Genomic DNA, 14,132 nt, shown 5'->3' on the forward strand with positions numbered 1-14,132 from the left:
ATCGGCATGAACGGGTTCGCATCCCACGGCCTCGACGAGGACGCCTTCGGGGAGAAGTCGACCTTGAAGGGCGGCCTCCAGACATTCGACGCCTTCCGTGAGTCTCCTACATTTCTCCTGCTGAATACCTTGATTCGCTCGGAACAGCCCATTCTTCATTGCGCAATTCCATTGAGCCTAACCCATACTAACCTCATGCCTACAGCAAAAACAAAACCCTCCTACACAACCCCCTCCCGCCGCGGCGGCCAATGGACCGTCCTAATTCTCGCAATATGCACCATATTATCCCTAACCGAATTCCGCACATGGCTTAAAGGCACCGAAGCGCACCACTTCACCGTCGAAAAGGGCGTCTCGCACGACCTACAACTGAACCTCGACGCCGTAATCCACATGCCATGCGACACGCTCCACATCAACATCCAAGACGCAGCGGGCGACCGCGTCCTCGCGTCGCAAATGCTCACCAAGGAACCGACGAGCTGGAGCCTGTGGATGGAGAAGCGCAATTACGAGGCGCATGCGGGCGGGCGCGAGTATCAGACGCTGAGCCAGGAGAATGAGAGGAGAATTAAGGACCAGGAGATGGATGCGCATGCTAGACATGTTCTTTCTGAGTTGAGACGGAATCCGAATCGGAAGTTTCCTAAGGGGCCGAAGTTGCGCAGGGGCGAGCAAGTTGATTCTTGTCGCGTTTATGGGAGTCTGGAGGGGAATAAAGTCCAGGGCGACTTTCATATTACGGCGAGGGGACACGGGTATCAGGATGGGATGAAGCATTTGGATCATGGCGGTTTGTCTTTCCTGTTCTTTCGCTTCGTCCTCCTTAACCTCCACAAGTTGAAGTAAATGCTAACGATGCGGCTGGAGCAGCATTCAACTTCTCGCACATGATAACAGAACTCTCCTTTGGTCCACACTATCCAACAATCCTCAACCCGCTCGACAAAACCATCGCGACAACCGAATCCCACTACTACAAATACCAGTACTTCCTCTCCGTGGTCCCCACAATCTACAGCCGCAACCAAAATCTCGCGCTTGACAACCTCCCCACCTCGACGTCCTCCAAACACAGCAATAAAAACCTCATCTTCACAAACCAATACGCCGCAACATCGCAATCCGACGCGCTCCCCGAATCACCCTACCTCATCCCGGGGATTTTCTTCAAGTATAACATCGAGCCGATATTGTTGTTGATTAGTGAAGAGCGCACCGGGTTCCTGAATCTGGTTATTAGACTTGTGAATGTGGTTTCGGGGGTTATTGTTACGGGGGGGTGGCTTTATCAGATTACGTCTTGGCTTGGGGAGCTTAGGAAACGGAGGAGTGGACGGAGTGAGGGGTATTTGCATGGGAAGGTTACGGAGGAGTGAGTTGTTGATTTGATTTGATTTCATTTTGTCAGTTGGTATTGCGATATATAGGGTTTGGAGCTGGTGTTAAAACTTATTTTCATTGATATACCTTGTCTTGAGTGCATGATGAGATTCTTTGAGGGAGAGGCATGTAAGCATTGCTCGGAACATTTAAGTAGGATGGTATCATTCAACCAACCCTAAGTACGATTTTGTACGCTCTGAGAGTCCAACAGCATGATTCTTAGCCATGTCCACTATACCATATCAATAACCATATATAAACACCAACCCATAAGCGTACATCATCACGCGCCAAAAGTGGCACAGGCACAAACAGGAAGAGAACCCGTCTATCTATATCTCGAAGATCTCCCCCATCCCCACACCAGCCCCCTCAGCCCCAGCCCGACTATCAACAAGGTCCAGCCTCCACCCCTTCCAATCCTTCAACTGCCGCTTAATCTCCCTCACCCACTCAACACGCTTCCTCGCCTCCTCCTCCGCCTGGGCGCGCGCAAACTCCGCCTCGTCGAATTCGTCCTCCAGGTTCTCCTCGGAGAGGAGTTCGAGGCTTCCGCGCGCCGCCGGAGGGTGCGCGTGTGCGGCTTGGTGGGACTGGGACGGGGATTGAGAAGAGTAGAAGGGGGAGTTGGAGCCCGTGAAGGCGGCGAAGCCGCTGCTTAGAACGGTGGAGAAGGAGGAATGTTGCTGTTGGTGTTGATGTTGATGTTGGGCCATGCTGCGGCGGCGGGTGTGTTCGGGGCGGCCGCCGGTTAGGTCGACGTCGTCGAAGGCATTGGCGGTGTCGTAGTCGTAGTTGGGGTGGTGGGCATCGGGTTCGTATGCGTCTGGGTCGGGCTGCATTTCCTGGCGCTTTTCCTGCCAGACGCCGCGGCGGAGATCGAAGACTTCGCCTTCTAAATCGCGGATTCGGCGCTGCAGGCGGGAGCGCTCTTCGTCTTCTAGTTCGTCCAGGGCGTCGTCGTCTGCGCCTCCTCCTTCTGCACTGCTCGTGCCGGCGTGGCGTTTGCGGAGGGCCTCTTGTTCTTCCTTCAGACGGAGGTTCTCGTTCTCCGTGCTGGCTAATTTCTTGCGCAGCGATGCGGCTTCCTTTTCGGCTTTCTCGCTCTCGCGGAGTCGGGTCTGGTGTCGGGCTTCGGACTCCTTGTGCAGGTTGCCAATGGCCTGGAGTTTCTTCTCCAAGTTGTCGGCTTTCTTCTCGGCTTCGGTTTTTTCTGATTTCAGTTCTTCAATCTCACGCTGCAGGTTTTTGATGAGGGTTTCGGTGGAGGTCTTGTCAACTCCCTCTTTGACTGCTTTTTCGGACGCGCGCATGAGTGCGGCTTTGCTATCTGTGAGTTCGTTCTGGGCTTTCTCGAGGTTGGATTCGGTGTGAGAGAGCTTTTCTTCCAGTGCTGCTATCTGGGTTTCTTGTGCAGATTTTTTGGAGACCTGAGCGCGCAGGTTGGAAATTTCAAGCTCCATTGCTTCCATTGCTGCGGACTTGGACTCGAGCTGCTGTACGAGGTCGGATGGAGGAGATTCTGAGGTTCCGGGCGCAGAAGCACTGGCGTTGCGGTGGGTGCGGGTTTGTAGTTGTCGCTGAAGAGACGCGATTTCGGCTTTCTATAACTTCGTCAGCGAAATGTCCAAGAAACCTCTGTAGCGACTGTAAAGTCGACAGAACACACCAACTCTTCAACCCCCTTGACTTCCTCTTCCGCAACGCGCAACTTCTCCCTCAACTCTCCAACATCAATGCTCGCCTCACGCAAGTCCTCCAACGCATCCTCCGTCTTCTTGAACCGCGTGCTAACATCCTCCACCTCCTTCTCAAGTCGCTTGTTCTCCCTCTCCAGCTCCTCAATCCGCCCAGATTGCTTCCTGTATAACTCCTGTATGGCCTCCCCATCTGCACTCAGCGGCGGCAATGACGGTGACTTCATCGTCGAGCTCAGCGACGGAGACAGCACAGCGCCAGGAGCACTACCCTGCGAAACTGAGGACTTGCGGAAGGACGACGAGCGCATCTTCGACTGGATTGAGAGAGAAGGTTGGCGGGTGTGGCTGGCGCGCGGGTTCTCCGGTTTCCCAGATGCAGCTGCAGCCACAGCTTCAGCTTCGTCTGCGGCTGGGGATGGTGTTGAGGCGGGCAAATCAGGCATTGGTTCTGTTGATTCCTCCTCCTCCTCCTCGTTCTTCTCTTCTGCGGGCTTCTCTGGCTCTGCTGGCGCTGGTTGCGATTTGTCGCCTTCATCCTTTTCTGTCGGTGCTGTTGTTGAAGCTTCAGCTTCTTCGCCTGCTTGCTCTGGTTGTGGTTCTGCCGCTGGTTGTGATTGCTCCGTTGGCTCTGGTGTTTCGGCCTCCTTCGCTGCTACGGAAGTACTGCCCTTCTTTCCGGCCTTCTTCTTTTTTTGGAGGGCGGCGACCTAGATACAAAGTAGTCCATCTTAGCGAAAGTCATCGGGACATTGCAGTGCGATATCGCAAATCTCCTCTGTAAGTTGGAGGCGGGGGTTTGTCTGATCAGGGAAAACATACCCTCTTTTTAGCCGCGGCGAGCTTCTCGGCCTTCAAGCGCTCTTCTTCGTCGGCCATTGTGTGGGAGTAGCCAAAGGTTTAGAGACAAAGTAACAGGAATGAGTGTGTTGATTGTTGAGTGGATGGATATGCAACCAGGGCGGGAGGACAGCTTTCCCCGATTCGAGCACGGACCGTCTGATCGAGGTCCGCCAATCTGTAACTAGGTACCGTCTTCGACGCTTCACCTACGGAGTTCATGTAGACTACGATAATAAAATCACGTTTCTGTTCATCATATTGAGAATTCAAGTTAATTAAGAATATATACTGAAGTTAGAGCAAATGTCAGTCAAGCATGTCAGTCAAGCAACGTAGAGTATCAACGCCATCTAAAACGATTCCATAGCCTCAGCCAAAACGGCAGGCCTGATAACAACCAAATCAAAAACATGGGCCTGTCGGCGACCTTGCCAAACGCCTCGCGCCGCCCGACCCCTGGGAGTGCACGTTGAATGCAGAAGCAAGCAAAAACGCCGCGCAAACGAACAGCTCAAACACAGTTGAATCGAAGACTCGAGTACTGAAGCAGGGTAATAAAGCTGGTACTGTCAAGATAAACCAGGCGAAAAGAGAGCATTACGTCATTAATCATTGGGTTCAGATCTCCATCGTATCCACGAGTTCTTCACTCATGGCGCGGACGGTGCCCTTGCTGCCGGATCGAGAGCGGAAGTCCTCGTCGCTCATAACATAATTGTCGAACTCCTCACCCTCAGTGCGAATAGGTGAAGACTTGTTGTTTTCCATGTCGGTGTCGCTCTCGGCCTCATCAATTTCCGCATTCTCGCCGAACCAGTACTTGGCACGCTTACTCGTTCCCAGACTGGGTGTGAGAAGGCCGTCATCAAACGTTCTCTTTGACGTAGGTGTCGCGTAACCCTCGCTGGGCGTGTGACTGAGGATAGGAATGGCCTTGACGTAAATGTAGCAGACGCGCTTTCGATGGCGGTTAAAGAAGAAGTAATGAAGACTCCAAATGGCTCCGTCGTCCGCATCGGAGGGGTCCTCGTCCGGCGAGTACGAATAGATGCCACATTCTTTTAAAGACAACTGCTCATCGAGAATTTTCCACATCCTTCGACCCCATGTCGGAGAGGCATCGGCGTTGTACGACCCGGAGACAGTGGACGGTGAGGGCGGTGTAAGGTCGAGCGTTTCACGTGGCCGGAGGTTGAATAGCGTGGAATCGATCGTGTTCATAACTCTCTTTAAATTCCGCTCACGGCGAAAGTCGGAGGGGCGTAGGACATGTGAAAAATCGTAGTCCGGGTGGCTAGCATTTAAAGTTGCGATCAAATACGCGAAGGTCCGGCGGCTCGTATGGTCGGTCAGGGGGCCGAAGGGGCTCGATCGGGAAAGATTCAAGGACGCGGCTGCGTCTGTAGCGGTTGGCGGTGATAGCGACGCAGAAAGACGGAGAACAGATTCATATTGAGACTCGAGCGATTGCTCGATATTTTTGTACAGTTTGCGATCCGACCGCGCGGCCTTGGTTGTGTACAGATCGCACCCTCCAACAATGTGACAATCGGCCGTATCGAAATTCAGCGAACTGGTTACGTCCTCGAACTCGGGAAGAGGGAGGAACTATAAAATAAGGCGTCAGTCCAAGTTAAAGAGTAAGGCTCTCAGTCGCATCGAATCTCACCTTCATCTTGAACTGGTGTAGATTCCACGTAGTCGCTCAATACTGTAAGAGTTATAAGAGATATGTCGCGAAACCAGGATTTGCACGCAGCACACAACACTCCAGAAATAGCAGCAACAAAGGGTTTGAGAATAAGAGAGTCGTTCTTGGTTGTCTCAAGCTGTTGCTATCGTCGGAGATAAGCCCGGCAACGTAAACAGCTGGCGCAATCGGGGGATATAAGAAGGAACGGGCAGTTATTAAAAGGTTATCACTGCAACACCAGTCATTCAAAGCATCGAGAAGATGAATGGAGATGAGAGGGGAACGCAGAAGGGAATGGGGTGATGATGTGAAGCTGGGCGACCGCTGGTCAGTTGCGCGTTGCGACCGAGGGGAGAGTCACGTGGCAGCCGCAATCAGCCAGTGATATCACTCTGCTCCCTCACGGGTCCGAATGAGAACCAGGGAATTGCAGACCAGCAACGCCGAATTCTGGCTTCACATGAGTCCCTGCTGCGAGAGGTTGCGCATAACTTCCTGGGAATCCTGAATGGGGTCAATAGTAGTATTATTAGCCACTGGGCGGTAGTAGTCAACGCCTATATACGTCCGAACGCCAATAAACAGTCCTTGCGAGTCCATGAAGCAAACCAATAAGAGAAACGGAAGCTCATCACTGATGACGCTTCTACATGATCTTCGTAACCACATCTTCCTCAACCTGAGGTGAGAGACATTAGCGCCTGAAGGCAGATAGTCGGGTGGTAACCGAAGACTCGGGGTATTCGCTCGTTCAGAACGATGACATGGGAAATGGATGGTGTGAAAACAATGCTGACCAATTGGAACCGTATAACAGCTGCAAACTGGCCATTGGGCATGACAAGGGTGGCAGATGGAAGACTTGTAGAAGTGTTCAAACACGCAGCAGCCACGAAATTCCAACCTCCATATCCTCGCATGATGTTTCGATGAGGTCTTGGGAGAGAAAACAGTAAAGCAGTTCGAACTTACCTCCATATCTTCCAAGCTGTCCTGTTGACTGATACACCTGAGCACGTTCTTCTTACTGCTCTCCTGCATCTCTCCCGCCAGCAGTAGTTCATCCAATATGAAGTACGCCTTCTGGAAGTTGAAGATAATGTCCAGCTCGCAAACGTTGCCATAGTATTTGTCCATCTGCTCGACATATCGGTGCACGACCTCGAGGGTGATCAGCTCGTTATCAGTCGAGGCACATCCGGCGATGAAAAAGAGCGAGGCATAGCGGCGGTAGACGACTTTGGTATCTGCAATAGAATATATCGAGTCAGCAAGGTTCAGTTTGGTGAGTCACAGTCGACTAGGCAGTCCGATGCGGGGAGATGAGACTCATGACGGAACCTCGTACCTTTGTATTCAAGGAAATTGCACATCCGCGTCCGGCGGGACAGCACGAGTTGAGTTACATCCTTGATGATCTTGGCCTTCTCCTTGGGCGAGAGGGTGGTGAACCACTTTGCAAGGCGCTGTGCAGAGTTTGAGTTAGCAGGGTTGGACTTCGAGCTTGCGGCCAGATCGCAAAGTCGGGTGGGTGACGACGAACCACTTTGCCCTGGCGGGAGAGGAGGATCAGGTAGCTGGGGGGTCAGCGCATGTCAGAGAGGACTTGTAGCATTCAAGCCTTACTGGATAGCCATTGTGCAAGATGAGAACGCGAGTCGTGGGGGGGAGTCTGAGAAAAAGCTGGTGGTGTGGAGTTCAAGAGGGCAAATTGTTTAGGGGCGGCTCGTCGCTGTCCCCGCTGCGTGCACTCCGTCCTCCGACTTCCCGACCTACGTACCTGGAGCATCATTACCTACGATACTACGGAGTAGAGATACTCAATCTTTCGCTAAGAATTAGCATTTATTGAACTTTTCACCCTCGCCTGTTTGGATCTACATCAAGCGATATAAACACTGCCCGCTACTGACATCTCAAGTCTGGAAGGCTAGTTACCCGGAGTTGTCCCCACTATATACAATCGGCCGGTGAATGCAACGGACACCACTAAGATCTCGCTCGCATAATGTACACTTAATACTATGCTCCTGACAATGAAATTTAACTGAGCTGTTGAATATTATTGGCACTATGGTCCTTCCTGCGAGTGCTTCCCTGGCAGTGGCGGAGCAATGTTTACATTCCTCGCTCCTGAACATGCTCTTCAACTCAGGCGGATGAGACACGACAGGGGGCCTTGCACCAGATTATGTCCATCTTAATCGCTATCACGTCAGTCAGATCAAGAAAGCAACGAGGCTGAAAGTGAAGCTTGCGAGCTGGCTAACTATTTTTGGGCGAAAAGCGCCAACTTCAGTATGGATTTGCATTTGGTCTCTCGAGGCTGAGACACGATGTATGGGTTGCAAGTTGAGCTTTGGTATCTGAGGAATGTATAAGAGGCCTCTTCTTGCCTGCAGCTGACTACCCTGTAAGTGTCATCGCAGTCTCTCAGCACGAGGTCCCACGCGTTATTCAGCAGTGTACTTGCTTACGCCTCGTTCTCGCTAGGTCAGATCCTTAACATCGTCGCTCACCAGGATGATGACCTACTTTTCCTCTCACCCGATTTGCTCCACTACATTCAGACCGGCCAAGAAGTTCGCACAGTGTACCTGACTGCTGGCGATTCAGGCCAGGAGACAAGCTACTGGCATGGCCGAGAAGCAGGCGCAAGAACTGCATACGCGCTTATGAGCGACTCACCGAATACCTGGACAGAGAAAGACGCGGAAATCCTAGGACATGAAGCTCCGTTGTTCCAACTAGAGCAAGACCCAGGCATCTCGCTCGTATTTTTACGACTTCCCGATGGGAATCTCCTAGGACAGGGCTTCGAGGTCACGGGAAGCGGAAGTCTACAGAAGCTTCGGGAGGAGAGCATACCTAGTATTCGGACTGTCAGTGGATCTGGCTCATACACGAAGGAAGAATTGGTCAACTCACTTGTCTATTTGATCTCGGACTTTCTGCTGAACGGGTCAACACTCTGGATTACGTTCATCAATACGGAGATCAGGATCACAGTGACCATTACTCGGCCGCTTATTTCGTCACCAAGGCGCTGGAGCTCTATGATGGTGTTCCGACGCTTGCTGGGTATACGGGATACCCGGTCGTGAACAAAACGGCAAATGTGGTCGGCGCTGATCTCCTGGGTAAGCGATCAGCTTTTTTTGCCTACGGAAGGAGTGACCCTTTCGTTTGCAACAGTGATTTAGCTTGCGCAGACGATGCGTTCTACCCTCGGTGGCTTGAACGCCAACATGCGGTAGAGGAAGCACTGATTGCAAACGCCGGCCCTTCGCAGGTTGCAGGGTTAGATGCCGTGGTAACCCTAGACGGTACAGCCAGCCTCGGGACAAACAGCGAATCTTTGGTGTACGAATGGACGCAGGTCAGCGGACCACTTGTGGACTTGACCGATGCTGAGACAAGTCAACCTTTCTTCATAACGCCCGGTGACCCAGACACTCTGACGTTTGAGCTCGTCGTGAAAAGCGAGCAAAAGGGCAGCAGCCCGGCAATTGTGATGGTCACGACCACGCAGAACCCCGAAAACATAGCTTTCAAGGCAAAAGTAACAGCATCCTCCTCGAACGTCAACGCCGACCAAACACCAGACAAAGCAATCGACGGGAATACTGGCGGACTCCCAGCGGCGCATGCCCACGAGTGGGCGACTGAGGGAGACAAAGCCGGGAGCTGGCTAAGTCTCAGCTGGGAGAGCCCGCAGCTGATTTCTCGGATTGTTCTTCATGATCGCCCGAATCTTGACGATCAAGTAAAGGGCGCTGTTGTTGAGAATGGCGGTGAAATTCTTGAGGTTGGCGAATTGAGCAATTATGGGACAGCCAGGACCTTGGATGTTGGGGATCGGGCCGCTCAAAATCTCACCGTGAGGATAACGACGGTTAGCCAGTCGACGATGAATGCCGGTTTCTCTGAGATTCAGGTTTTTGGCACGAGTGTAGAGTAAGAAAACTTAGCTAGACGTCATTCTCCAATGGGCCAACATATGTATGTAAACGAGTGAACAGCTACAGACTCCAATACATCCCGGACCCTGACTAAATTTATCTCTGCTCGCCGTATTACTGCTCATTTACTTGATGCCCAGCTAAAAACACAACGATAAGAAACCTAAAGAACACCTCGATCGGGACGCCCGGGCTTGCAGACGGGATTCTCATGCAACGTACCGGAATGGGCCGTGGACCTGCAGCTGAGGTGCAGAAAGGGCCAGTGAGTATAATTCGAACGGTATAACGAAGAAATTTTATGATTAATTACGGAAGACCATCAAAATGATTGAACTGGTACTATCTATATGTTCAATGGTGTTCGCCCGGCTATGAGACTAGTTCAGCCACAATAAGCTTAATTGCTAGCTTGATGCTCGTAAGATGGCCCACCACACCACTCTAGCAGCGGACCCAACAGCAGGCGACTCGCCGAGTCCAGACTGTGGTTCGATGGTCGCCTGACGGCATCTTGAGTTCATCACACCCGGATGAGTCTACCTTCTTCTCTTGAAAAAGACCGTAAAAAAGGGTAGTTGAGGTTACGGCTGCAAAGTAGTAAGGATGAGGACAACCTCAGCTCTGCCCAACGTGCAGAAAACAGGCTAGCAGCACACAGATCGGAGCGATCGAAGGCAGATCAGCGCGATCTCAAGAGGGTTTAGGGCTGATCGACTGGTGATTTCACGATTTCTGGACAAGCACGGGCGCAATGACGTCGTCACAGATCATTGAGTTTCCGACTGTTCCGCCCTTAAATTCCTCTCCTCTGCCCTCATCCCACTTCATTTTCATTTCGCGGGTGCTGCATCTCGTTTGATCGTTCTACTGCTTCAAGAGTACTCTACGCGACTGGAAAATGGCATTAGGAGGAATTCAGCTCGGCCTCCGGGTATGGCAGGTAAGACGCGTCTCCAGCTGCTCCACGCGTGATCTACACTACATCTACAACATGAGCAGCAGTGCTAACTACTGGACTATAGTTCATCTGGACACTGCTCATCATGGCCCTCGTGGGTAACATCATCGCCCAGGCCTACTCCGGCAACCCGGCCATCATCAACTACACCATGTTTGTGTCGGCGTTCTCGATGTTCTCACTCTTCTACCTCTTCCCGGCCTCCTTCAACCCAGACTGGGCAATTCACCCCATCATCCTCATCGTTTTGGATACCCTGAACATGCTCCTCTTCCTCACTTGCGCGATTGCCCTGGCCGCTGAGCTGGAGTGCCACTCTTGCAGCAACCGCGTATGTCTTTCCTACCCCATTATCCCTTGTTCCATGGCGAGTACTAACAACAGGTAGGAATACGTCCTCAACAACTCAGTTACCAACGGCTCCATGAATCCTACAAAGCGCTGCCGTGAGGCCCAGGCGTCGACTGCCTTCCTTTGGTTCGCGTGGGCTGGGTACACTGCTTCATGGGTGCTTTCGATCCTGCAGTCGCGCCGTGCCGGTGCGGACCTGCGCCCGCGCGTCGGACCTGCCCGCGGTAGCAGCCGTCCTACCATGGCCCAGGTCTAAACGCCTTAATTGCCTGCCGCATGACAATCTGCGATGGACGGCGCTATAAAGACACGGACAGTGAATGGCATTATAAATGCCAACGAGTATACGGTATACGACCACGACGCGTATCAGTTTATAATCTGGCTGGTTCCGATTGCCGATACTATTCTAATAATACATTAAATGATAACGCAGGTACGGAAATGGAAATGGAAATGGAAATGGAAATGGAAATGGAAATGGATATGGATATGTTATACGTACGGGAAACATAATACTATAATAGGATGGAGTTTGACTTGGGGACCCGTGAAGGGGTTGGTGTTTTGTGTTTTGGAAAATTTGAGTCTTATGTTCGTTTTTGGATTTATCCTGCATTGATCTTCTCTTATCTGTTTGCTGGATACGCGCGCCGTACAGTATCTCATCTTCAGGTTACAGTTGTCTTTTATTATCGCAGACTCAAGCTCTACTACATACATTTGTCGAAGCCTAAGCAGCGATCTAAGCCTAAGGTTGCTTCTTATCTCCTTCTATGTCCGACCTATTAAGGGGACAACTTGGGGAAGGAGCGACCCATCTAGTGTCATGTATCCATTACGGCAGGCACGACTGACCTGAAAGCAAACGGAAGGAGCGATAAAGGTTGGATGGTTCCTTCCAAATCGGCTCGTCACGAACCTCAAGAGGCCAATGGAAGGTGTGATCGACTCTCGGGCCGCAAAGTTCCTTCCACTCCCTTTCCTGTTCGTGCCTGCCATGGCATTTTGCTCCGGGATTTCATTCTAGTTGCCTCTTTGTTCTGCTTATTGACATTTCTCTTGATTTGGATTAAAGGATATCCAGTTTCGAAGCTACTTCATGACCAGCTGTAACGTCTGGCAGTACCGTCAACTGTGCACGAGATGAAGTGCGTCCAGGTGAAAAGCTAGGCTAGGACAAGCCTGGCCCAAGGGACCGATTACTACTAAGCTCCCTGCAATGCAAGCGATGTCGGATTTCAGATTGATTGCGGAATTAGGGAATTCCTATTGCCCAGACCCGCATAAGCATTCCCCGGACCAGCCCCGGATATCCTCCTCCCCTCCCCCCACACTGTAAGCTGGACAATCCGAGCCGGATATCCCGAGCAATGCACATCCTCTGGACAACCAGCTGGGCTATAACTCGATCTCAGCTCAGTTCTTGATCAGTTCTCTTCGTCTAACACAAACTGTTTCCACCATTCTACAATGCCGCAACCCCTCCGTATCACAATCGTCGGCGCCGGCCTTTCAGGCCTCGCAACGGCCATCTCCCTCGCCCAGTCCGGACACACCGTCACAGTCCTAGAGCAGGCCTCGGAGCTCGCCGAGGTTGGTGCGGGTCTACAAGTGACACCTAATGCATCGCGGCTCTTCAAGCATTGGGGTCTGCGCGACAGCATCTGGACAGATGCCGTCGAGCCACGCACGCTGAGCGTGCATCGGTATACAGGCGAGACCCTAGCGCATGATGCGATTTTTGACAAGCATATAAGAGCAAAGTACGGGAATGAGGCACCCTTTGTGGATGTACACCGCGTCGATCTGCAGCAGGCGCTTGTTGATAAAGCCACAGGGTTAGGGGTTGACTTGAGATTGGGGGAACGGGTCGAAAAGATAGACGATCATCCAGGCGGAAACGGGGCAAGAGTCTACACTGCTTCCGGGGGGCAGTATACATCAGATCTTATCGTCGCAGCAGATGGTCTCTGGAGTCGTTGCCGGGAGTGTCTGCAAGGACGAAAAGACGACCCTCTGCCTACGGGTGACCTTGCGTACCGGATTGTCCTGCACGTTGACCAGATATCAGACCCAGAACTAAGAGCATTTGTGCAAAACCCACAGGTACATTTCTGGGTTGGGCCGGGGGCTCATGTGGTCTCTTATTCTCTGCGTGGAGGTGATATGATCAATATTGTGCTGCTTGTGCCCGATGATCTCGCGCCGGGGGTAGCGAGGCAAAAGGGGTCTGTTGACGAGATGAAGAAGCTCTTTACGGGGTGGGATCCGGTGTACGTCTCACTTCTACTTTTTGACCAAGGTGTGGAACTAAAGAAGCAGTTTAACGCGGTTCCTCTCCTATGTGGATAAAGTCGACAAGTGGAAGCTCATGCACCGTATGTTCCATCCGCCGTTCTAATTTCTGGCCCACCTAACAATCAACCTCTAGACCCCGAAATGGAATCATGGGTAAATCCCTCTTCAACTCTCGTGTTCGTGTACGTATATTCCTGCAACGACTTACCCACTGATATCCAACCCTAACCATTTCGCCAGCGGCGACGCCTGCCACCCAATGCTCCCCTACCTCGCGCAAGGCGCAAACTCCTCTCTCGAAGATGGTGCTGTCCTCGGCGGCCTGCTTGGCCATCTCACAGACAAATCCCAGCTACCGTCAATCTTGAAACTGTATGAGTCCTTGCGCAAGAATAGAGGGGAGGCGATTGTGCGGGAGACATTCAAGCAGGTTCGTACCCCTATTTCTCCAGCTAATTGAACTGATATATGCTTCAAAAAGTGAGGCTGATAATGTGAAATGAAGAGACACGACTTCCACCTCCCCGACGGCCCCGAACAAGAAACTCGAGACCGTATTTTCCGGGCTCAACTGGGCAACGATCAGATCGAGGGCGCGTTTCCGAGTCGATGGTATGTCTTTTCCTTCCCAATCATCCAAAAATCCACTTTTCGTCAACGGCAATTGCTCATTTTCCTGCAGGACCTGCCCCGTCGTCCAGCCCTGGTTATACGGCTACGACGCCATTAAAGAAGTTGAAAACGCTGTTGCGGTAAACCCGGAGATTTTCGGTCTAAGTGCAAGCACGAAAGCGGCTACAATGTCGTTGACTAGCGGGCAGAAGTTGTCGTGGAAGGGTATAACCTCGTACCTCCTACCGCTTTATCTCCCGATTGTGTTGTTTGGTGTTGGGAAACTTGTTCTTTAAGTCTGTTGTTAAGTATAGTCTATCTTG

General features: G+C 51.9%; 7 protein-coding genes across 7 annotated transcripts; 4 read left to right on the forward strand and 3 right to left on the reverse strand.

Annotated features, from left to right (window-relative positions):
* Nucleotides 1–6: 6 nt before the first annotated feature.
* On the forward strand, nt 7–1,564 carry BDV17DRAFT_299537 (endoplasmic reticulum-Golgi intermediate compartment family protein; the record flags this gene model as incomplete). The annotated part of the gene is made up of 3 exons (XM_073763889.1): nt 7–97; nt 206–796; nt 874–1,564. 3 exons carry the CDS (start codon nt 7–9, stop codon nt 1,380–1,382), a joined length of 1,191 nt encoding a protein of 396 aa, XP_073619900.1. The 3' UTR covers nt 1,383–1,564.
* On the reverse strand, nt 1,564–4,002 carry BDV17DRAFT_146409 (uncharacterized protein). Its single transcript, XM_073754396.1, has 3 exons — nt 3,909–4,002; nt 3,059–3,796; nt 1,564–2,993 (listed from the first exon to the last, which is right to left on the reverse strand). Exons 1-3 carry the CDS (start codon nt 3,963–3,965, stop codon nt 1,722–1,724), a joined length of 2,067 nt encoding a protein of 688 aa, XP_073619901.1. The 5' UTR covers nt 3,966–4,002; the 3' UTR covers nt 1,564–1,721.
* A 175-nt stretch (nt 4,003–4,177) lies between these two features.
* BDV17DRAFT_146425 (RNA polymerase III-inhibiting protein MAF1) lies at nt 4,178–5,841 on the reverse strand. The gene is made up of 2 exons (XM_073754397.1): nt 5,599–5,841; nt 4,178–5,537 (listed from the first exon to the last, which is right to left on the reverse strand). The coding sequence occupies exons 1-2, from the start codon at nt 5,602–5,604 to the stop codon at nt 4,548–4,550; spliced, it is 996 nt and encodes a 331-aa protein (XP_073619902.1). The 5' UTR covers nt 5,605–5,841; the 3' UTR covers nt 4,178–4,547.
* Nucleotides 5,842–5,976: 135 nt separating this feature from the next.
* BDV17DRAFT_146427 (AP-1 complex subunit sigma) lies at nt 5,977–7,299 on the reverse strand. The gene is made up of 5 exons (XM_073754398.1): nt 7,249–7,299; nt 7,166–7,199; nt 6,971–7,088; nt 6,420–6,869; nt 5,977–6,301 (listed from the first exon to the last, which is right to left on the reverse strand). Exons 1-5 carry the CDS (start codon nt 7,257–7,259, stop codon nt 6,297–6,299), a joined length of 618 nt encoding a protein of 205 aa, XP_073619903.1. The 5' UTR covers nt 7,260–7,299; the 3' UTR covers nt 5,977–6,296.
* Nucleotides 7,300–7,958: 659 nt separating this feature from the next.
* On the forward strand, nt 7,959–9,583 carry BDV17DRAFT_279345 (uncharacterized protein; the record flags this gene model as incomplete). Its single annotated transcript, XM_073759703.1, has 3 exons — nt 7,959–7,966; nt 8,066–8,584; nt 8,632–9,583. 3 exons carry the CDS (start codon nt 7,959–7,961, stop codon nt 9,581–9,583), a joined length of 1,479 nt encoding a protein of 492 aa, XP_073619904.1.
* Nucleotides 9,584–10,156: 573 nt separating this feature from the next.
* Nucleotides 10,157–11,642, forward strand: BDV17DRAFT_252770 (MARVEL domain-containing protein). The gene is made up of 3 exons (XM_073756587.1): nt 10,157–10,527; nt 10,610–10,876; nt 10,934–11,642. Exons 1-3 carry the CDS (start codon nt 10,486–10,488, stop codon nt 11,150–11,152), a joined length of 528 nt encoding a protein of 175 aa, XP_073619905.1. The 5' UTR covers nt 10,157–10,485; the 3' UTR covers nt 11,153–11,642.
* A 727-nt stretch (nt 11,643–12,369) lies between these two features.
* On the forward strand, nt 12,370–14,105 carry BDV17DRAFT_287431 (putative monooxygenase; the record flags this gene model as incomplete). Its single annotated transcript, XM_073761172.1, has 6 exons — nt 12,370–13,172; nt 13,222–13,277; nt 13,331–13,379; nt 13,438–13,627; nt 13,703–13,809; nt 13,880–14,105. The coding sequence occupies 6 exons, from the start codon at nt 12,370–12,372 to the stop codon at nt 14,103–14,105; spliced, it is 1,431 nt and encodes a 476-aa protein (XP_073619906.1).
* Between the last annotated feature and the right edge of the window lie 27 nt (nt 14,106–14,132).

Source organism: Aspergillus undulatus (genome assembly GCF_047715775.1).
Source record: "Aspergillus undulatus strain CBS 261.88 unplaced genomic scaffold BDV17scaffold_4, whole genome shotgun sequence".
Lineage (NCBI taxonomy): Eukaryota > Fungi > Ascomycota > Eurotiomycetes > Eurotiales > Aspergillaceae > Aspergillus > Aspergillus undulatus.